The 23,365-nt window shown below is 45.3% G+C and overlaps 1 protein-coding gene across 6 annotated transcripts in view; it reads left to right on the top strand.

Moving 5' to 3' along the window:
• usp2a (ubiquitin specific peptidase 2a) overlaps positions 1-23,365 on the top strand; it is a 30,291-nt gene that overhangs the window by 5,537 nt on the left and 1,389 nt on the right. For 2 of the 6 annotated variants that reach the window (XM_031796020.1, XM_031796018.1), the window contains exons 3-12: positions 3,778-4,574; positions 18,831-18,881; positions 19,646-19,772; positions 19,912-20,023; positions 20,496-20,606; positions 20,837-20,901; positions 21,405-21,508; positions 21,640-21,796; positions 22,140-22,244; positions 22,365-22,485. In XM_031796020.1, the coding sequence (XP_031651880.1) occupies positions 3,822-4,574; positions 18,831-18,881; positions 19,646-19,772; positions 19,912-20,023; positions 20,496-20,606; positions 20,837-20,901; positions 21,405-21,508; positions 21,640-21,796; positions 22,140-22,244; positions 22,365-22,485 (1,706 nt within the window). In that variant the 5' untranslated portion in view covers positions 3,778-3,821. Of the gene's footprint in view, positions 1-3,777; positions 4,575-13,931; positions 14,573-18,830; positions 18,882-19,645; positions 19,773-19,911; positions 20,024-20,495; positions 20,607-20,836; positions 20,902-21,404; positions 21,509-21,636; positions 21,797-22,139; positions 22,245-22,364; positions 22,486-23,365 lie in introns of those variants that run through there. The other 4 variants (XM_031796017.1, XM_031796016.1, XM_020507746.2 and 1 more) reach the window with 3 other exon arrangements.

The raw sequence follows: 23,365 nt of genomic DNA, 5'->3' as shown, positions 1-23,365 counted from the left end.
TTCCTGCGTCGTCACACATTCTATAACCCCTGTTAGGCTGAGAGATCAGAATAACACAGTTACACTGTCATCAGTGGGAGAAGTAGGGATGGACCGAATGTGTGAAAGAGTGGCTCAGTGTGAGGTTTCAGGGTGTAGGCCCTATTCAATTATATAGCCTACACCTGCTTGGGAATTACTGGATTTTCCAGGTAAAGTTGGTAACAGGAATATATCGTCTTTGGGGAATAAACCTGGATTAGGCCTATAGATTGAAAAGGCGATCTGCCCTTTCTGTATGCTCATCTACTGGGCCCTAGGCTATAGCTAGATGGACCTTATATTTCTGCAGGGCAAGGGAATCAGGAAGTCAATGGGATCAGTGCAACACCTGCTTTGACACAGATTGTGTGGTGGTCAAATGATGCTAGTTGCCATGTAGTCATGGAAACCACCGTTTAGTAGAGCCTTTGGGGATGCTGAGATGCAGGGCAACCAGCAGATTTGTGTGTTTTCTGGTTTCAGAAGTGAATAACGTAATAGTGCTGTGCTGCCGTCATCTTACAAATCCCATGTCCATTTAGGCTGTACTCCGCATGGATGGATGTTGTTTGTGACTCTCTTTTCAAGTGGCCGCCAGGCACGCCTGAACTTGCCTCAGTCAGGGCCCTCATTTATTGGACGAGACACCTGCAGTAGCCTAAATTATGTTGTGTATGTTAATAGGGAGGGCAATTAGGAATGTGTGGAAGTAGTTGCCAGGGGTCACAAGTACAATCACTCTCTCTGGTTATTATTTAAATAGACATGTCCAGATTTGCCTTGCAGTGCAAATTGGCACTGTCACTGTTATTTGGTCGTGTAGTTAGTGCTCTGTATTTGAAGACATTTCTACGTGGCCAAAGTGGATTCTGACCCTCCTGTACGCGGCCTGTTGCCACATGCCAGGTCTGCTCACGTGGACATCCGTTAGATCAGGGTTGCCTATTTCAACAACACACGAAGAGAGGTTGACTTTCGAACATGAATCCCAGGGAGAACAGAGAACCACAAACAAGGTACAGTATGTCAACCTAGTCCGGGACCTAGGCTTTGTCATAGTACTGCTGTTTTATTTAGAGACTGGGGGAGGAAGAAAAGAGATGAACAAAACAATAGTGAGGCAGACTTGAGGTACTGGCCCATCTTTACAGTCCAGCCATCTTTGCGCAGGATACATGGTGAAATGGTAGGCCAGTTATACCCACATATCCACTGTGGGGTTTTGGTGAGAGCCTAAGCAAGGCTAGGTTGGGCATGGCCTTGCTAAGCTAACCTAGCAGTAGTGCTCCAGGGCCTGAGCAGCCCGGCTGGGTCTAGCTAGCTGCACAGAGCTGTATGTCTTTGCCTGACTTCAGTGCTCTGCCTACTCCAGATCCATATGCTGAATTATTGATGCCCCTGTGGCCTGGAATGAGAGAGAGAGGAGGAGGAGAGAGAGAGAGAGAGAGAGAGAGAGAGAGAGAGAGAGAGAGAGAGAGAGAGTGAGAGAGAGAGAGAGAGAGAGATTAAAGAAACAGGAGCCTCCCCCACTGAACCCAACACGGATCGACAACACCAGATACTTTTATTTATTCAGATGCTGCACTGCCTTGTGAACAAGAGCCCTGTCTCTCCTCGGGAACAGACTGTGCCACCAGAAACATTCGGTGCTTCGTTGACGGGGACTCTCCCGTTACAGGATGCCCAGGGGTGCGTTCAGCCGGCCACAACGTTGTGCTCTGCAACCCATCGCTACGACAGTACATCACATTACCAAGCATGACTTTCCAGTTGGTTGCGTGAGCAGTGTTTCAGTGTGCTACTTCAGTTTGAATACTGATGACACAGCTGATATTGTGTAATGTGTTCCAAGGAGGGTCACATGCCGTTGCTTGTCGAATATCTGCATCCTGTACATGAGTAAAACCTCAGTCTCGAGCAATGAGACATTCTATATTCAGCCTGTTGATAAATAGTGCACCTACAGTGTCTTGTGAAAGTATTCGGCCCCCTTGAACTTTGCGACCTTTTGCCACATTTCAGGCTTCAAACATAAAGATATAAAACTGTATTTTTTTGTGAAGAATCAACAACAAGTGGGACACAATCATGAAGTGGAACGACATTTATTGGATATTTCAAACTTTTTTAACAAATCAAAAACTGAAAAATTGGGCGTGCAAAATTATTCTAGCCCCTTTACTTTCAAACTCTCTCCAGAAGTTCAGTGAGGATCTCTGAATGATCCAATGTTGACCTAAATGACTAATGATGATAAATACAATCCACCTGTGTGTAATCAAGTCTCCGTATAAATGCACCTGCACTGTGATAGTCTCAGAGGTCCGTTAAAAGCGCAGAGAGCATCATGAAGAACAAGGAACACACCAGGCAGGTTCGAGATACTGTTGTGAAGAAGTTTAAAGCCGGATTTGGATTCAAAAGGAGCACTGTGCAAGCGATAATATTGAAATGGAAGGAGTATCAGACCACTGCAAATCTACCAAGACCTGGCCGTCCCTCTAAACTTTCAGCTCATACAAGGAGAAGACTGATCAGAGATGCAGCCAAGAGGCCCATGATCACTCTGGATGAACTGCAGAGATCTACAGCTGAGGTGGGAGACTCTGTCCATAGGACAACAATCAGTCGTATATTGCACAAATCTGGCCTTTATGGAAGAGTGGCAAGAAGAAAGCCATTTCTTAAAGATATCCATAAAAAGTGTCGTTTAAAGTTTGCCACAAGCCACCTGGGAAAAATTGAACTTTTTGGCAACAATGCAAAACGTTATGTTTGGCGTAAAAGCAACACAGCTCATCACCCTGAACACACCATCCCCACTGTCAAACATGGTGGTGGCAGCATCATGGTTTGGGCCTGCTTTTCTTCAGCAGGGACAGGGAAGATGGTTAAAATTGATGGGAAGATGGATGGAGCCAAATACAGGACCATTCTGGAAGAAAACCTGATGGAGTCTGCAAAAGACCTGAGACTGGGACGGAGATTTGTCTTCCAACAAGACAATGATCCAAAACATAAATCACAATCTACAATGGAATGGTTCAAAAATAAACATATCCAGGTGTTAGAATGGCCAAGTCAAAGTCCAGACCTGAATCCAATCGAGAATCTGTGGAAAGAACTGAAAACTGCTGTTCACAAATGCTCTCCATCCAACCTCACAGAGCTCGAGCTGTTTTGCAAGGAGGAATGGGAAAAAATGTCAGTCTCTCGATGTGCAAAACTGATAGAGACATACCCCAAGCGACTTACAGCTGTAATCGCAGCAAAAGGTGGCGCTACAAAGTATTAACTTAAAGGGGCTGAATAATTTTGCACGCCCAATTTTTCAGATTTTGATTTGTTAAAAATGTTTGAAATATCCAATAAATGTCGTTCCACTTCATGTTTGTGTCCCACTTGTTGTTGATTCTTCACAAAAAAATACAGTTTTATATCTTTATGTTTGAAGCCTGAAATGTGGCAAAAGGTCGCAAAGTTCAAGGGGGCCGAATACTTTCGCAAGGCACTGTATATGTTAAGAGTTTGACTTTGACCTACTGACCTATGGCATCCTACCTGTTTCGTGATCAGATGAGACTAACCCATAAAACTAAGATGGAGCCGATCTGATATAAAATATACAATTTCATTTAGTGCTTATAAAGATTCAAATGTTGCTAAATAAGTTTTCATTTTTGGAAATCAAGTTGTTCCGGCTCACAGTCTGAAGACAGAAACACACTGATTTCTGCTCTCTCTCTTGTCTTGCAGTCGATGCGGTCTTCCACCGCATCACCCGTGGCTGAGAATCCAGCATGTCTCGCGTCTCCACCACCGCCAAGCGCTACACCGGCTCCTCCTATACCAGTACCTATAGTTCCTATGGCTCCTCCCTGACGCCATCCTCCCTCAGCTCCTACACCTCCGACCGGGACAGGCTGCCCTCCTACAGGAGCAACGCTGCCTCCTCCTCGGGCTACTCCTCCTCCAGCTACCTGAGCAGCGCCGCCAGCCGTGCCCGCAACTACAGCACCTCCTTGGAGCTCGACCGTGGCCGGCCCATCCCCCGCACTGACCTCCTGAGCAGCAGCAGCCGGCGCAGCGAGAGCCTGAGCCGCACCCCGGTGAAGACCTATGGCTCGTCGGGCCTGAGCGGCGGCTCCGGTTACACTGGCTACAGCAGCTACTCCTCGTCCACCACGCCCAGCCGCTCCAGCTACCTCTCCTCGTCGCCTGGCACCTCCAGCATCTCCCTCAGCCGCCGGAGGTCGTCGAGCCAGAGTGACCTGACGCGGGACCTGTCGTCCCTGGGCCTCAACGAGCCCACATCCCCTTCCTCCTCCTCCTCCTCGAGCGCCCTGAGGGGTTACCGGAGCAGGGCCAGCGATGTGGCCGACTCCTACAACAGCAGCCTGCAGAGCTCCAGCTATGGCCTGTCCCACAGCGCCACGCAGGAGGCCTTAAGCAGCAGCAGCCTGAAGAGCGGTGGTGGTAGCCGCTTCACCTCCTCCTACGAGAGGAGCGACAGCAGCAACGGACGACCCAGCTCCCCCACCAGGGACTCCCCGGTAAGACCAGTGTTCTTCTGTTTGCTTAACTTTTTGTCGTGTTCTCCGATTTAGATCTCAGGCCACTGACATGACAGACTGCCACCATGTGGGGGGGCTCATGGTCAGTACAGCTGCTCTGCACTGTTACTGTACAGTACTAAGGTCCTGTGTTGAGGAACACAGTCACTCACTGGCTTAGGGCAACAATAGGTGCATATGATGGGAACACTGTCACTCACTGCACAGTATAAAGTAGGTCTTGGACAATTGTTTCAGTATTCATTCATTCATACAGTATTGATGTATAAAATGCAGCCAGCTATCTATATTAGGTCTATTTTCCATAAAAAAGGAAATTCATCTTACAGAGACAACATGCTTAAAGAAATCTCCATGCCCCTGTATGTAAGATTGTAAACATGCCTGTTGCCATAGCTCCCATAAGGTCCTCAGAAATGCAATTTTTTTTCTCCCTATGATGATGAATCAGGAAGTTCCTCAGTGAGGCCGTAGCTATAGCCTGGTCCCAGATCTGTTTGTGCTGCATTGCCAACTCCTATGGGTCCTGCATGTTTGATGTGACAATGACCATATGGGTTGGCAAGGCCCTGGGACCAGGCTAGACAAAGAGGCTGTGCCTCTGTCTGTGTGTCACTATATATGTTTCGATGAACTTGTCCAGTGATTTCTTTTGTTGACATTTAGAAAGTGGGCATAGAAAATACATGCGACAATTGCCTGCTAGGGTGCGTGTCCATTTAACTATCTTGTGTAATGATGTCACACAAACAACCACAAATGACCCATTTTAGGCTAATTGAGCATTAATATATTGGTGACCGCCAGTATGCCATCCCACCTATCATGTCTCAGGTAGACTGCGAAAGCCAGCATGGATAGAATGTAGTAATTTACAAATATTTGCCATATTCTAATAATTCTCATGTGCCAACGTATTGCCATGGTCCATGTCACAGTGAAACTGGCACTCCTGTATATCTGAAATAGTTGAATGGTGAAACTTGCCAGGCAACCAGAAAAACAAGGCGAAGCAATTCAGGCCTTGACAGTCAGGACAATCATTGTCCTGCAAAGAAACACATTTTTTGTTGTTGAATGAATCGATTTTGCAAACAGTAGGCATGTAAAAAGAAATGCGGACTGGAGCTTATAAGTTACATGATTACATCACACAAGTATTCCGGAATCATCATTTATTTCTGAGAAATTGGTCGAAAATAAAGAAAGGTAGACAAAAGAAAAATACACCCCTGTGGAATGGATTTTTTTCTCCCCGAAATTGCTTTTGTTGAATAAACCTGGGTCAGTGGAAACCTGCACACTGACTGTCAGAGAGGCAGGTGTACCGTTGACTAGACTCCTTGTGTTCCCTCTGTGACGCATGGAGAGTAATGACATCTGGGGGAGTGGCTGGCCTGGCTATCCTCCTCTCCCTCTCCTTAGAGAGCGGAGTGTGAATGAACCCACTTACGGGATTAGCCCTGATTACTGACCACTGTGGGAAGGAGAAGTAGGAGGACATTTGTTTCACAACCGGGCAAGCCGATCTCTTTGACAAGGCTGTTTTGTTGTTGGCGTGGAGCTGCTTTCGCAACATCTATCACAATCAGCATCACGCAGGCAAAGAGGCTGTTGATGCACTGTAATGAAACTCTTCAGTGAAGGATGCATCGAGGCTAACCGTTGCTTGCACTCGCAAGTAGTCCGGAATGTTCTCTGTAATTAACAGTCACCAGTCAATGAGGGAATGCCTCTCCTGTACGTGGAACAGTGAAACTGGGTTGCCTATTGGGGCCAAGAGGTTGAGATTTTTCTCTTAATGTCACGAGAGAATTTCCTGAGCCCTGGGCTTGAATGTTCTCATCAAGTCATTTTAATTATCCTTCCTAATTCGTATAATGTTCCACCCGGACCGGTTTAGAGCAGGGAGTTTATACAGTAAATCCCCTTACCATGACAGGAGAGTAGGCAGGTGCCCAGAGCAGGTGAAGTAAGGACTATGAAGGGGGGGGGGTTGATTTAGGAGATAGGGGCAACGTACTGAACTGTTCGAATCCACTCCCCAATCAAATTCAGCAGGTCACCAGACTGGCGTTACATTTTCATCAACTCAACAATCTTACTCTTGCAAAAAGAGGTTTCTAACCGCAATGGTCTTTCCTGGTTAAATAAAGGTTAGCATAAATAAATATCTGCGTTGAATCTACGTCCCGACTGTCAGGCATCCCTGTGGGCTGAGTCACAACGGTTTGTCAGCTCATCCACTCCACATGGTGCAAAGAAAGCCTTTGTTCTCGGGTATGCATCCGGAGGAGTTTTTATGGAGTCATGTTTTGAGGAACGTGTTGGGTCATGCCTCGGAGAAACCAGTCAGACCAGCCACTTCTCATCAGAGCAGCTCTCTCCCAGGCTGAGTGATGGAAGGTCAGGATGGGAGAAAGGAGGTTGTGTAGGTCAAGTACACTGTGGTATTGATCGTTCTAGGAAGACATGATTTTTCTCTTGAAGACATCTGATTATTCACCTCTCTCTCATTGATAAACAAGCTGTTGTGTTTGACACAAGCACCAGAAGACAACTGGCGTAGCTGCTTTCTTTAATGAGGTTTCCATTTATGAATTACCTGACGCGTGGAAAAAGTCACGACAGTGCGGATGGAAACAGGACATTTTGCTACAGTTTGTCGATAAACAATTTGTTCTCCCAACACGGTTAGATATTTTTGTCTGGTAAAATTAATTATGCGACAAATTAAGGTGGACACACCGTTATGCGCAAATATTGATATAATAAGCACCATGTCAAACTAAACCTGGAGTTACGCGATGGCATGTTGTGTGTTCCTCCCACTACGATTTGGGAAAGCATGCAGTTTATTAGGCTACTGATGAACTTTTTTGAAGAACTTCACAGGGTGGTGAATGGTGATGAGCATGATGCTTCTTTCCAGTAAATATCGAGTCTTATTCTGGTGACATGATGATTGATGCTTGGCTGCCGTTTGACAAATTCAAATGGTCTCGCTCTTATCAGTGATAATCTCATCGTCATGTAGGCTAGCCTAGCCACACTGTATCTGCAAGCTAGAGAGCAGGTGCCAAGACCAGTATAACGCAACAGTTTTTGTGACAAAACCATCGGTAGAGTTGAAAATGCGATGCATTTTGTATTTAGTACATGAGATCTTAACTGCAAAAGTTATTTTCATGCGCACTACGTCATCACGCACAGTTGGTTGGAAACGTCTCTTGTGGGAAAATGTTTTATATTCACGTGAAAATCTGTCGCCAAGTAGAGGGAAACCTAGCTAATGATACCAATCAGTCAAATGTATTTTTGAAGGCCTTTTCTCTTGCTAAGGTCAATAACATCATGAACTTTACCCAGTACCAGGACAGTTTAGCCAAAAACCTGGTTGCCTCTGCCAGGAGGCTGAAACTTGGCCACAAGTGGACCTTCCAGCAAGACAATAACCCCAAGCACACATCAAATTCCACAACAACAACAAAAATGTATAGACCACAAAATCGACATTTTGCAATGGCCGTCTCAGTTTCCGGACTTGAACTCCATTGAAAACCTGTGGTTTGAATTGAAGAGGACAGTCCATAAACGCTTACGAAGGATATCAAGAATCAGGAAAGATTATGTGTGGAGGAATGGTCTAAGATCCTTCCCAGTGTGTTCTTTCAATCTCATAAAACATTTTAGAAAAAGGCTCAGTGTTGTTATCCTTGCAAGGAAGAAGGTGCTAGAGTATTGAAAACAGAGGTGCTAATGGTCAGAGGACACAGTAGCCCCGTTCAAAGTTACCCCTGGACGGGGCAAAAAATGCCGATATAACCCCACCCACTTTGCCAAATCACAGCCCCCACACCACTTAAAGAGCAACTGCCCCTAAAAAACAACTTCTCATTTAGAATACAGCCTATGTGGCATCGATGTGAGTCAGAAATATTTATTCTACTGTCAAAATTGACTACAAAGTGAAAATAGGATAACTTTCTGAGTTTTGTGAGAATTGTGGTCGTGACTGCATCACAATGTAAATGAAGGTTGTGTTTGTTTCAATCCCGCCCATCTACCCTCAGCTGGCAGCACATAAGTAATCATCAATTCGGGCTGCAGCTGCCTATGGGGCTAATTAGGACCATTGGTAAATTACACAATATACATGGGACAATATGTTAAAATTCCAATAGCTCCAAATTTCAATGACTTAAAAACCTCAAACCAATGATAAATTGTAGAAATTCATATACACATATTAAAAGCATTTAATGAAAAAAATAAAAGGTGTGCAATCTGAAAATATTGTCTCATTTATGTTGTGTAATTTATTGGTGGTCCCTAATTTGCCCAGAGATAGACTATCCAAAATCAAACCAACTTTGCCAGGGTTGCACACCAGCCGGCTGAAGCTAATTGGCTAAATCATTTGGTTAACTCTTCCCACCTGCGAACACACACACATCAAACCACACCCCGAAACAAACTCACGTTTGAATTCAGTCACGGCCACTAGCATTTCTTAATGAACCACATCTAAAAAGAGGCAAAATCACCAAGTGCAGTCGCCCTTTAAGGGATATCAACAGACCATTTACTTACTACCCTGAGACAAGGCTGAGTATAGCCCACAAAGATCTCCCCCACCTCATGAGCCTGAGGGAGCGCAAATCCGGACTTGACGGTTACGTCAGTAACTCAACCCACCCAAGGGAGTCGAGTATAGCGGGGAAAGGCCTGGCATGAAGAGATGCACTCTGCTAGGGATGGCATGGGAGAGCGCGAGCAAGCTAGTGACTCACGCCCCCATAATAAGGTCAGAGGTAGAGAATCCCAATGGAGAGTAGGGTGGTTCGTCACTACAATGCCTTGCCATTCACCTTCGCTCCCCTGGGCCAGACTATACTCAATCATCGGGCCTACTGAAGAGATGAGATGAGTCTTCAGTAAAGACTGAGACTGCGTCTCTGACATGGATCAGCAGACCATTCCATAAAAGAGGAGCTCTAAAGGAGAAAGCCCTGCCACCAGCTGTTTGCTTAGAAATTCTAGGAACAATAAGGAATCTTATTGACCGTAGCATACGGTACAAGCAAGTCCATGCAATGCTTTGTAGGTTAACAGTCAAACCTTGAAATCAGCCCTAGCCTTAACAGAAAGACGGCAGAGAGGCTAGCACTGGAATAATACTGTATGATTCTAACAGCCGTGTTTTGCACTAGCTGAAGTTTATTTGGCGCCTTATCCAGGTAGCCGGAGAGTAGAGCATTGCGTTAATCTAATCTTGAAGTGGCAAAAGCGTGGATTAGTTTTTCTGCATCATTTTTGGGATAAAGTTTCAGATTTTTGCAACGTTACGAAGATGGGGGGAAAAGGCTGGTCTTTAAATATTTTTCATTCGTTCGTCAAAAGAGAGATCAGGGTCCAGAATCAGAGTAACAACGAGATCCTTCACAGATACTGATTCAAAGGTACACTTCATGTGTTAGACTGAAACTGTTCCTAATTAAGAGAATCAGAGGTGGGTAGGATGACATGTGATTGGGTGTCACTGCCTGTGACTAGCAAGCTGCATTGTAAAATGGGCCTCAGTGCCTATTATACTGCGTGTCCTTGGGAGTCGATCCATATAGGCCTACTGCATAGGATTTGTGTTCATCATCACAAAGCTGACTGACCGACGAACCATGGGAAAACATTGTGAAGGAAATGCCCAGTTAGTCTAAACGAAGGCTTTTGTGACGCCATCCTGATCTCACGTCATGCCATTTTAGGTCATCCAGCCAGGCACGGCCAGGCAAACGGTTTAATCCTAAAGCTCAGTGCTGCCAGCTGTTGCACACTACCCAGTGCCCTGGGTTGTATTCATTAAGGCACACTGTAGCAAAATGCTCTGCAACGGGAAACGAAAATGAGCGTTTCTTATCGGTCAAGTTCAGGTACTCCCTCCCTAATTCAGTTAGTTTTCTTCCATTTGGAGCATAATGAATACGACCCCAATACACAGCTCCTAGTTACAACCAACAATGGCATCGAGATTAGAAGTAGCACTGAGAAAAATAGCTCCGTTATTTTCCCGAACCCAAATGAACTCGTGTTCCACGCCAACTCACTAGTGTGGTGGCGTCTAACTCTAAACGACCTTGTGGCAGTGGCCCTAGAAGTAGCCCTGGCAATAAAGTCAACTCCATTATCCTATCTCTTTACCCCGGGACGAGCTGGCTGGCACAGTCCTGGACACAGTAATAATAGCGCTGTGTAGTGCTGCCTTCATTGCACAGCCTACTGTTCTGTCTTTATACTGTGCTGTAGTCTGGGGTGGACAAACCTGGGATTTTACAATGGAATCAGTTAAATGAAGAAAAAAAAGTGATTTAAAAAGTAGGCCCACCCCGTGCAAAAGGGTTTGATCAGTTAGCCTAGCTTTTAGGCTACTTCTCTATCACCCTTAGCGCTACGTTTTTAGTGACATAGGCCTACTGTGTTTTATAACCTTTTTCCTTTTACCTCAGAGGGCCGTTCCGTTACAATCAGTGCCCGCAGAATGATGAGTAGCCTAAATATCAACAGAAACAGAAAGTCCTTTTCATTAATGTTGTGTGCTGTACTTGAGTGATTGTTGCATTTAGCCGAGTTTCAAAACTTTGAAATGTATCCTAGCCTAGCTTTATGCTGAACTACGGGATTTACTTTCCTTTTGGTTGTGCTAACCAATTTGGGCGTTTGCTTGAACAAATTAATCTCCTTGATATGCCCTTTATTTAGGAAATGTGGTTGGCAGATGTTCATTGATTTGCCTAGCTAACCAGGTCTTTAGCTCAGAAGCCAAAATACAAAAATGGATTTCTTTGTCGGATTTTGTAGTTTGCTATCCTTTAGGCTCTGTGTTTTCTTCCGTCTCCCCTGAAGGTGGGATTGTTACACACACACACACACACACACACACACACACACACACACACACACACACACACACACACACACACACACACACACACACACACACACACACACACACTCAGCCTGGTAAATAATGGAATGTGTTCCTTGGCTGTTTGTTGTGTACACATGCTAGGTCACAAGACTGAGCTGGGGACTGCCCTCTCTCTTTACCATTTAGCCTACACATCACTTCAATGAAACAGTAAGTACAACAATATACCTCCACTCTTGACTCACATGTGACCTTCTGCCCTATTGATGTTTTGTTATGAAACAAACATATTCGATTGAACCTTTATCAAGGTTAGTCTCATTGAGATCAAATACATTTTGATGTTTTGTTCTAAAAATAAATCTTTGATTGAACCTTTATTTATCCAGGTTAGTCTCATTGAGATCAAATACATTTTTCAAGAGAGACCTGGTCCAAACCAAACAGCAGCAGTAGTACGAGGGGGAACAATGTTTCAGACAAATATCCGACATAACAACTTACAGATCTAGACACCATAAAGAGCCTTTAGATGTGGACGACACATACAATTACAATTACAGAAACATGCAAGCGTCATAGACACAATGCTCGTGGCGTTTCATTAGGTTAGTCTAGTACAATTTAGCTCAGTTGAGCAGGAGTCACGTCACAGCCAGCGATGCTTTCGGTAGGACTTGTGAATTTACTGCCACGTTGCTTCTAGATCAGGAGCACATCACAATTACGGAGGAAGACGTTTCTAAAGACCAACGGCTAAGGAAGTAGCTGTGGCAGCATGAATAATCTACGCCAATGTTGTTACATTTTAGTAGATCATTTCATATGGAATCAAGGTGATAGTCTAGGTAGCATATATTGGTGATACAGCCTATATCCAGCCTATATCCAGGCTGTATCACAACCGGCCGTGATCGGGAGTCCCATAGGACAGAGCGCAATTGGCCCAGCGTTGTCCGGGTTTGGCCGCTGTAGGCCGTCATTGTAAAATAAGAATTTGTTCTTAACTGACTTGCCTAGTTAAATAAAGGTTACTTTTTTTTAATGAACATTTAAATATAGGTGGGCGGGCCTCTAGGCAGCAGTCTGCTGTTCATAATAGACCTATGCTACTTTCTGTAGCCGTTATCATACTCTGACCAAGGCTAACTTTAGTTGATGGCTGATGATGTTTAGATCTCGATTCATTTTCACGCCTGCGTCACAATGTCTCCTGCTTACCAATCCCCTTTCTTGGCAGACCACTGCTCTATGTGTGACTGGTATGGGGAAATGTCATTCTGATCTCCTCAAATGTAATAGGCAACGTCATTGCAAATACATTTAGCCGTGTCGGGGACTCTGTTCTTTTCCAATGCTAATGTCATTTGTTAGGTTTTAAGAGAGGTGGTGAAATTGAAATGGACCGATGGAATTTTAGCTGCATATAAAGTCATCTGTATTTTCCCACTCACTTTTTGAGTCCTAATAAATCAGGGTATTTTTAGACTTTGAGCAAGAGGGGTGAGCAACCAGATTGAGTGTTGAAGCCTGTAAACACGCAAACATGTTTGTCTCTCATAGGTGAGAGTTCAGAGCTAACGGTGCTAAATGTTTATTACAGAGGGTAAACTGCAGTCAGCACTTAGTTTTATTGATTGACAGCAAATTGACAAGGGTTTGGCAATTAATCCTATTTGTTGCATGAGGAAAACATGTTCTAGCCTACAATCTGTTTTGCCATGTTGTAAAACCTCACCTTTTGTGCTTCTCACCTTTGGTACTGAATGTAGCTAAGAAATGTTAGGTCTACCCTATTCTCCTTCAGCAGAATGTTCACATTCCAGAGAAGGAGCTCTTCTTTACTGGGAATTTACAAAAGGCTTGATGGTTGATTCTGATGTTCCTCCCTATCTGCCACAATGCACAGAAGAGACATACTGTAAGCCAAATTTAGCCATCAATGTTTGACCTTCAAATGGTCTGAAAACCTTATGCAGGGGCTGAGTCATAGGGGTCACAGTGACTGTATTCCTCTGTGAAGCTACCTAGGCATAGATGTATTATTACAACAAGAGTAGTACAGCCATGGCCAATAGCCGAACAGATTATGAGCATGTAGTAACCTACTCTCCCAAACACAATTTACTGTGCTCCTCTGAAATGTAGTCCTGCGCTGAAATGAATGGGTCTCACACTGAGTAGCCCTTTTTTTTTTAAAGAGACACATATTGTTGTATCTCATTGCTTGGCGTATGGACAACCGGAGTGAACGTTCCACCAGTGTCCTTGGAAGCACCATTCTGAGTCCTTCAAGTAATTCGTAGAAATGTGAACGGACCAATCTGACGGTGTTTGACGTCGGAGAGGTTTGTGGCAGCGGCTGACGTCTGTAGTATTAAGCCGAAAAGAGGCGGGCCTATGGCTGTCCGCGTTGTAAAAAGATTGAAGAGGTAGTGTACATTTACTTCTCAATCAGCCCTATGATTGATTAACGCACGAGTGATAAGTGTTGTGATTTGCGTGTTCTGGAGATCTTCGATTTATGGAATTCATGTGGGAAAAAATAAGACATTGCTCAGTCTGTTTTCATTACAAAACTATTGAATTAATGTATTGTTGATGTGTTTTTTCATGATATCAGGAGTGTCAGACTGGTATGTATCGCTTGTAAATCGAGTGTAGATGAATGGCTCGGTTTTTCATGACAACCGCAAAAAGGAAACGAACAAGCTCGAGCGAAAATACGAATATATTCGTAACGTAGGCTACACTTTCACACGAAGATCCTGCGACATAGAAATCAGGAGAACGAGCGGCAACTCCCGGTGAATCAAGAGCGCACCGGCTCTATCTGCCTGATACCGGCATAGCATCAGAACACACCGATAGCCGACTATCACAGACAGTCAACATGCCCAGCATAAGACAGTCATACACGGTGACCGTACCCGAAGAACCCCCGGCCTCTGCTTTCCCGTTCTTGAAGCAAGAGATGCGGCGGAAAAGCTCGAGCATGTCTGGCTCGGTGCTGGTGTCAACCTTTGTAGGACTTCTCATTAATCAAGCCAAGGTAAAAACAACATAGCATATATTGGCACCAAGATGATCTATCGAAATCTTGTCTGCGTATTAGTTACAGTAATATATGTGTTGTTAATCAATAAGGATCTAGGAGGCTTGATCTCACTAGGGGTTCTTCTACACATCAGCATTGACAGCAATATAGCATTGCATTCAATCTAGCAGTAGGCTAAACCTCCGTTAAGCCTTTGTGGAGGATCAGTATTCTGGCAGGTCATTAGACTAGTTATACAATCTCAAATTAATCTCACTCCATAGCCAGCAATTGCTCCTATATTGAATGATATTACATAGCCAAGTCCTGTATCAAAATATATTTAGAATGGATCTTTAAATTATTTTTATTATGCAACAACTGTAATACATGAGGCATTATGTCCCACCCTCTTGCTATTTTTTTTTTACCCATAATTCCATGTCCAGAGAGAGAAACAAATCAAGGTAAAATTGTTGGTCAAGGGGTCTATTTTCAGACTGATGTTGAAGTCGTCTGACTTACATTAGTGAGCTAATGGTGCTTGTGGATCTAGCAGTGTCTGGATAACTCCTTGGCCACCGAAACAGTTATCCACCAATGATTGATGATTTTATTACAACCTTGAATGTTGACCCTTCATTGATCATCTTCAATAATCTGGCTTCATCCCAGAGAGAGTGTATTGTATTGAATGCTTCAATGAATAAAGTCAACTGAAGGAGCGGAGTGGCATGACTGAAAGTATACCTGGCTACGCTATCCTTGGCTCCCGGGCTTCGCTCTCATGAGGTGAAAGCCCAGTGGCAGATGCTAGTATCTGGCTATCACAATGTGAAGAGTGTTTTTTTTTCAGTTGTCCCTCAAATGTTTTATCTATGGATCATATTAGTCCTTGTAAGGGTTTCCTATAACCTGCTTTGAAAGGAGAGGAAGTGTTGCTATTGTTTCAGTGGATTATCTTGGTGTTGGACATTCAGAGAGACCGTGGATGTAAATATCAATTGATTGAGCTGGTCCATGACCGCTTAGTCACTCCATGTAAAGACAGTTGGTGGGTTGCTGTTGTATTTGCTTCCTGTTAGGGGCCAGTCACAGGAAGGTCAAAACAAACTGTTCTCCATCTCCAGCAGCTCTCACTCAACACAACCCACTGCTGCTAGCTAATGATTATACCGCATTCCGTGGAGCAAGGTGGAACCGTGTCAGGCAGGCCTGGCCTACTCAACCCATTCAGCATTCAGGGCACAACTTGTACCTGGCTGTTTGTACCAGGCTCCCGAGTGGCGCAGTGGTTTAAGGCGCTGCATCTCAGTGCTTGAGGCGCCACTACAGACACCCTGGTTTAAATCCAGGCTGCATCACACCCGTCTGTAATTGGGAGGCCCATATGGCGGCGCACAATTGGCCCAGCGTTGTCTGTCCGGTTTGGCCGGTGTCGGCTGTCACTGTGAATAAGAATTTGTTCTTAATTGACTTGCCTAGTTAAATAAAAAATTATAAAAAAATCATCATGAGATAGTTGAGCTCAGTATCAATGTCAGTGTCTGCAGAGGAACCCAAAACACTGAAATCCCAACAACAACAGATAACATTTCAATGAGATGTCTCGGATTGATAGCGTGGCGGCAGCGATCATGTTATATGTAAATACATTGAGAATGCAAGGCAATTCATTCATCATTCATCTCCGTGTTATGTGGAAAACAAGGTCAACTATTACCCTCCATCATGCCTTTCAACTCATCACCTTATGGTGGCAGCTGGATGCAGATGGCATCATATTCTGGATCAATGTATAGATTGGTGTAATGGATGTGCCTGGGCATGTTGTAACACTTGACAATGGCCATAGGAGTTGGCAAGACAGCCTGGGATCTGCATTCACACAGAGAGAGATAACAATACTTGCTTTATTGGTCCAGTTGCACAGATATTCTTTATTGACCCAGTACCCAACCTGACACACAACACAGGCACAGTATACAGGGATATTGAAGCCGGTAACCCTGCCGGATCTGTAGATTTCCCCACAGGCAGCTTGGGGCTTTGAACCAGCAACCGTCCGGTCACAGGCGCTGCCTCTCTAACCTCTAGGCTACCGCCACCCCCCTGTCATGTAGTATCCATCCACAGTCACACATTGGTCACAAGCTGACTGTACCAGTCCAACCATTCTGCTGAAATAGAACTGCTCACTGCTTCGAATGGCTGTCAATACAGTTGCACTGTGGTGTAGGCCTGAATGTAGGGTTATGTAGGGCCATGGACAGAGAATTAATTTGACCAACACAATTTGAACCTCAAACCCATTTGCCAAGCTTCCACAGTATTTATTTTCAATTTGTGTGCAATGTGTATTCTGGGGAATCTGGCGAATCTAGAGGAAGTATGTTCTCTTGTGACAGTTGGTCCGACTAGACAAGGCTACTGTCTGACTCGGATCAGGACAGAATAACATTCTCTGCACTTCTATATCAGCCCTTTTTTTTCCTCTGTTGACTCAGGCTAGAGCTTTGTCACCCAAAAAGATCCTCCTAAAGCCTACAGATGGAGATCATTTCTAATGATGTTGCATTCAGCATGAATCCTCTTGCATGTGCCTGGGCTAGTCACACCACTTTGAAGACTAAGCTCATCAACTGTTAATGAATGAGGCATTCTCAAAATGGGTGACACTGATTCATCTGTTACTAGTCCAAGGAAGAACACTGGTTGGTCAGTCAGTTAATCAAGTAAGTCACACTTGCCAGATGTGATGTCATATTGTCCTCTAGCTCGTTCGGGTAAAAATAGCGTTCCCCCGGGCGAGCGGCTGTCAGGATGACTTCTGCAGTGACAGTCACACCGCTCTGACAGCAACCCAGCCAATGGGAACGCGGCAGCAAGTTCTGAAGGAAAGGTGCTATTTTGGGCTCCGATGATATTACTCAGCAAAGTACGGCAAGTTGTGACGTCATGGGGATCGTTCTGGAGGTGACAAGCGGTGTGTGATTGTTATTAGCATAATCAGTGGTCCTCCTGAAGCTTAGCCTACTCTCCCACACGACTTCCCACAAATGTAATAACAAGTAAACCAATAACTGACAACAGGAAGTGTTTTGTTCACGTGGTCACGGACTAATAAATCGCTTTATTTTACATTGGAATTGAGAAAGGAGGATTTAGTTCATCCTGATTTAATGAAACTGTTGGATGGGTTTTTCCTGGTCTGTTGGGAACGGGGGACAGACGGCGTGGGGTTATTTATATAATAGTAAAACGCTACAGCCGTCCAAGTCGGTGTTCTCATAACTACATAAACACTACACACTGTCCTGGTTGGACTCCCAGATACCAGGAGCACATGGGTGTGTGTCTGTTTTTCACTGTGTGTCCCCGTGGTGGTTGGTCACTCCTGCGCTCATGGGGAGGGAGGCTATATGAGCCAGAACAGAACATGCAGGTGAGAGTTACTGGAGAGCTTCAGTCACTTCAGTGTTATATTGAGTTCCACAGGAAGCTGGATCAGGTTCCCTCTCCTGTTCCCCAGCAGCGCTGTGCTCTACATCAACCCATAAAAACACCATTGTGAGCGGGTTACTGGCCTGACTGACTCTGCGTGAACCGTTTTCATAACGACCCCAGTCTCCCTTCCGCTGATCTAAATGTGGGGGACTGTATCATTGTGATGGGGCCTTGTGTTCACTTGTGTTCAAAGTACTAGGCCTAAATAATTGATTGTAGCATTTCTACAAAGGCCTTCAGGCACAACACATTGCATTCCATATTAAAGAGATAGGCTAGGCCCTGCTGTATGTAATGAAAGTTTTGTCCGCAGTCAGATTGGTGCTTTGGTAATTGTTTCCGTTACTGGTCAATTATAAAACAACTGAACTTCTCTAATTAAACTGCAGTGACGTCAGTCATTTTCTTTTCTCCAAAGCCCTTAGTCGACAATCGAAGACCGTTATCCACCTCAAAGGCCTTCAGGCTATTGCTAAGCCGCGATCTTTCAGTTTTGTGGAAAACACATCTGAGGCGGCGTGGTTCCCTCTGTATTGAAACAGGACCAGGCTAGTGTTTGACAAAGAATATGTCCATCTTTCCATCTCATAGCATGTCTAGTAGCCTAACCTATAACAGGAAGGCTCCGTTTTTTTTCTTCTTCTGAGGATGGCCCCCATGTTTGTCGCAGACGTCCTTCGACCGTGGGGCCATTGCCAAAAAAATGACATTCGCTCACATGCTTTTGTCGTAAATGTTTTCCTTGTCGTGTTCTTTTCCTCCCCAGAACTCCAAGAGTGCCCAGGGCCTGGTGGGCCTACGGAACCTGGGAAATACCGTAAGTAGTGGCCTGGGTGCACACACACACACAAACAAACATCATATATATATATTTAGGCCTCTATTCATGTGTGTTGTGGAAGAAACGTTGAATATTGCCAGTGTACAGAAAACAGTGTAATCCACATTTCCTATCCTCTGCCATCAGCTTACGGGATGTGTTTTGATATCACTAACACATTCCCTTAGCTAGTCTATTTCCATTAGCTGAGATTATCTGCCATGCCATCTCATGGCTCTACAAACAGGAGGAGAGGAGGGGGGTATTTGCCAGGCAACAGGGAGAAGGATGGGTCCCAAAATAAACTGTCTACTTGCACTGTGTACAGTAACCTTATCTGAGTGCTTTCGCTGCTGTTGAACTCTGTACCTGCTGGGGGACTTGACTGTCTCCCTCTCTATCCCTGCTACCTTTCATTCACTCAGCCCACTGTCCCTTGTTTCCCCCGTGCTTGCACGTGTCACATGTGGCCACGTGATGTTAGCTGTTCCTCTGTGTGTGTGTGTGTGTGTGTGTGCGTGCGTGCGTGCGTGCTTTTGCGTTTGTGCGTGCGTGCGTGCGTGCGTGCGTGCGTGCGTGCGCGTGTGCGTATGTAACAGAAAATATCTAAATATAACTCCAGCAGTCACGATTTCACCTCTGCACGTTTGTCTGCAACGTTGACAACATTATTGTCAAAGCTGTAACTTCCTGTACCATGAACATCATGGTAGTGTGCGTGTTAAGACTGTGTGTGTGTGTTTGTGTGCGTGTCTCTACAGTGCTTCATGAACTCCATCCTGCAGTGTCTCAGCAACACGCACAACCTCCGGGACTACTGCCTCCACAACTCCCACCGACGCGACCTTAACAAAAACAGCCGCACCAACACTGGGGCGCTCATGGAGGGTGAGACAGCTAGCCTAAGTCCCCTCTAGTCAATGAATGCTGAACATTTTATTTATCATCAAGTCTTCCGTTTTACAATGTCTGCCACTGTTCCGAGGGGATTGGATCTATCTTCTTGGTTTCCCGGTTGTGCTTCTAGAATTTGCCAAGCTCCTCCAGACCATGTGGACGTCGTCGAGCAGCGAGGCGGTCGGCCCGTCAGAGTTCAAAACTCAGATCCAGAGATACGCCCCCCGATTTGTGGGATACAAGTACGCGTTGTTCAACTAACTATTCACCAAGCCTACCTTTGAAATGGCACCCTATTCCCTATATAGTGCACTACTTTTGACCAGTGCAGAGCCCTATGGGCCCTGGTGAAAATTTGTGCACTTTATACAGATGTAGGATCTTAATTTGATCCAGTTTGCTACAGCAGGAAAATAACCCTGCAGCAACAGGAAATGTTAATTATTATATGGATTATAGTTAACAGACATTTTTGTCTGGGGTTGATACATTTTTAAGGGAAAATCAAGTCAGAAATGTCAAAGTGGAAATGACAAACTTCAGAAGTGTTTTTAAACCTCAAAAACACTACAAGTTTGAAAGTTCTCCTGCAACAGCGTGATCGCATTAAGATCCTCCAAACCTACTAACTTTGTATCAGTAATGGTATTGTAGATGATTTTCCAATCTGTTAAAAAAAATAACCTGTGTGTCTGTCTGTGTCCCTCCCTCCAGCCAACAGGACGCCCAAGAGTTCCTGCGCTTCCTGCTGGACGGGCTGCACAACGAGGTAAACCGGGTCACGGTGCGGCCGCGGGGCAGCTCAGAGGACTTTGACCACTTGCCGTGAGTGTTGCTCTCCTCTCCTGCTCTTACTTTCTCCATTAACTACCATGGTCAAGAGAATGTTAACCGGGAGGGTAGGGCACATCCCACAGTATTAGTATGCAGTCAGTGGGTGTGGAGGTGGGATTTCTCATGGGTTTACAAGAGGGGAGGCGCGGGATCGATGACCATGAGGCTTTAACTCACTGAATACTGACACACCCTCTCCTGTCCGGTCGTCCCTCCCACAGTGACCGGGAGAAAGGGGATAGAATGTGGAGCAAGTACCTGGAGAGAGAGGACAGTAAAATAGTGGGTAAGGCCACGCATCAACACCCACAGTGGTTAAGTAACACTCTGTGCTGTTAATAAATAGTGTTTTCTGGTAATGTTTAGTCTGCTGATTGATGTAGTTTGTGTGTGTGTGTGTGTGTGTGTGTGTGTGTGTGTGTGTGCGTGCGTGCGTGCGTGCAGGTTGGCATTTATCTTCATGAATTTTTCCCCGGTGGCAGCTCTGCGGAGATGTCACTAGCTGGCACTGGCACAATGTCATAAAATCCCATTTTAAACCTAACCTTAACCACACCGCTAACCCTAATATCTAACCTCAAACACATTTTTAACGATATAGCTAGGCAATTGACTTTGCTGCTGGCCCATCTGGCGGAAATTGCTCCGTTCTGCCTCCAGGGCAAAATTCATAACAATAAATGCCAACCTGCGCACACTTGTGTGTGTGTTGGTGTGTGTGTGTGTGTGTGTGTGTGTGTGTGTGTGTAAGGGGGTAGTAATGGTCTCTCTCTGCCCTGCCCTCCACAGACCTGTTTGTGGGTCAGCTGAAGAGCTCGTTGACATGCAGCACGTGTGGCTACTGCTCCACTGTCTTTGACCCTTTCTGGGATCTCTCTCTACCCATCGCCAAGGTCAGTATTGACAATCCACACCAGCTTCCTCCCCACAGTGTTGTACATTCACCGTTCACCAGACCCACATACAGTCCCAGCGTTTTTTTTAAAATGTAACCTAATGTGCAGTGTGTCTATGTGTCAAGAAGGGCTACGGAGAAGTGAGTCTGATGGACTGCATGAGTCTCTTCACCAAAGAGGATGTGCTCGAGGGCGATGAAAAACCAACGTGCTACAGGTGTAAAGCCAGAAGAAGATGCACAAAGAAGTTCACTGTACAGAAATTCCCCAAGATCTTAGTGCTTCGTATCCTTTCTCAAGCCGCTTATATTTCTGGCCTGCGTTTGTCTCTTATCCTGTTAGATGTTGTAAAAGAGAGAGGAGTTGGCTAATGCCTGGTCCCAGATCTGCATATAATGTGCTTCAGCCAACACAACATGTATGAGACAATCGTAGTCAGAGGAGTTGCTTATGGTTCAACTAAAGCACACAGATCTGGGACCAGCCTAGAAGTGCTCTCTGTTGCTATAGAGGCTTGCCTATGTGTTAAATGTTTGTATGTGAACCTTCATATGAAGCCCCCGTCTCTGTGTATTTACAGACACTTCCTCCCTGCACTGTTTTGTCCTTTACCCACCTACGTGTCCAGATCTGAAACGCTTCTCTGAAGCGCGGAGAACCAGCAAACTGTCCACATTTGTCAACTTCCCCATGGAGAAACTGGACCTCAGGGAGTTTGCCTCGGAAAACAGCAGTGAGTACCATCGTCTGTCGGGTAGAATCGTCCGTCGAGGTACCACAGTGGCGTTCTACTGATTCCTCTCTTTCCCCTGTCTCCCCCCCCCCCCCCCCCCCCCCCCCCCCCCCCCCACAGTAAATGCAGTTTATAACCTGTACGCAGTGTCCAATCACTCAGGCACGACCATGGGTGGCCACTACACAGCGTACTGTCGCAACCCCACCTCGGGAGAATGGTACACGTTCAATGACTCCAGGTATGTCTTTCCCTCTCCCTTTATGACACTACACTACCCACAAGGCTCTGCTAGCAAGAAGTCATCTCATTTAGGTTGAATTGACTGGAACTCTTAGAACACTTGAAATACTCCTGTTTAGAACATTCAAGCTCTCTTTCCACCTCACTCCATACACCTCCACCTCACTCCATACACCTCCACCTCACTCCATACACCTCCACCTCACTCCATACACCTCCACCTCACTCCATACACATCTGAAATGGCACCCTATTCCCTTTATAGCGCACTACTTTCATCCCTAGCCTGGTCAACAGTAGTGCACCATTATATACAGTAGGGAATAGGATATTGTTTAGAATGGACCACCACAGTGTTGGACCTTATTTGCTGAGCCTCATGTTGAGAGTGCTAGAGCAGAGACTGTCAGAGAGAGGACATGAAGAGCCTGTTTCTGTCTGTCTTGCTGGCTGGCTAAATACCACTCACCCAGAGCTACTTGCTTTCTTAATAGCAGTACCTCCCTGTAATTCTGTCAAGTATGCAGTAGCTTACCTCCTTCCTCTCTCTGCCTCCCCCTCTCTTTTCCTCGCTCTCTCACCTCTCTCCCACTCATTGCCTCGTGAGAGCCTATCTGCTTCTCTCTCTCTCTCTCTCTCTCTCTCCCCCAGCAGCCACCTGTCTTCTTTCCCTGCTCCTCCACTCTCATTCATTATGCAGTTCTCACTCTCTCTCCTAAGTTCTTTCCCTCCCTTTCCTCCGTTAACTTTCTCTCTGTTTAATGGCACAGTATGATAGTACCCACGCAATGTTACTCTAAGATCTCCCTGCCATAAAACAAGTACCTTTTTGTTAGATCGTCAACCGTCTGAATACCCCGTCCATTTCCATGGTTTTG

This window comes from Oncorhynchus kisutch, linkage group LG18, assembly GCF_002021735.2.
Source record: "Oncorhynchus kisutch isolate 150728-3 linkage group LG18, Okis_V2, whole genome shotgun sequence".
NCBI lineage: Eukaryota > Metazoa > Chordata > Actinopteri > Salmoniformes > Salmonidae > Oncorhynchus > Oncorhynchus kisutch.
Note: the sequence above shows the minus strand (reverse complement) of the source record. Positions and strands in the feature narration are given on the sequence as shown.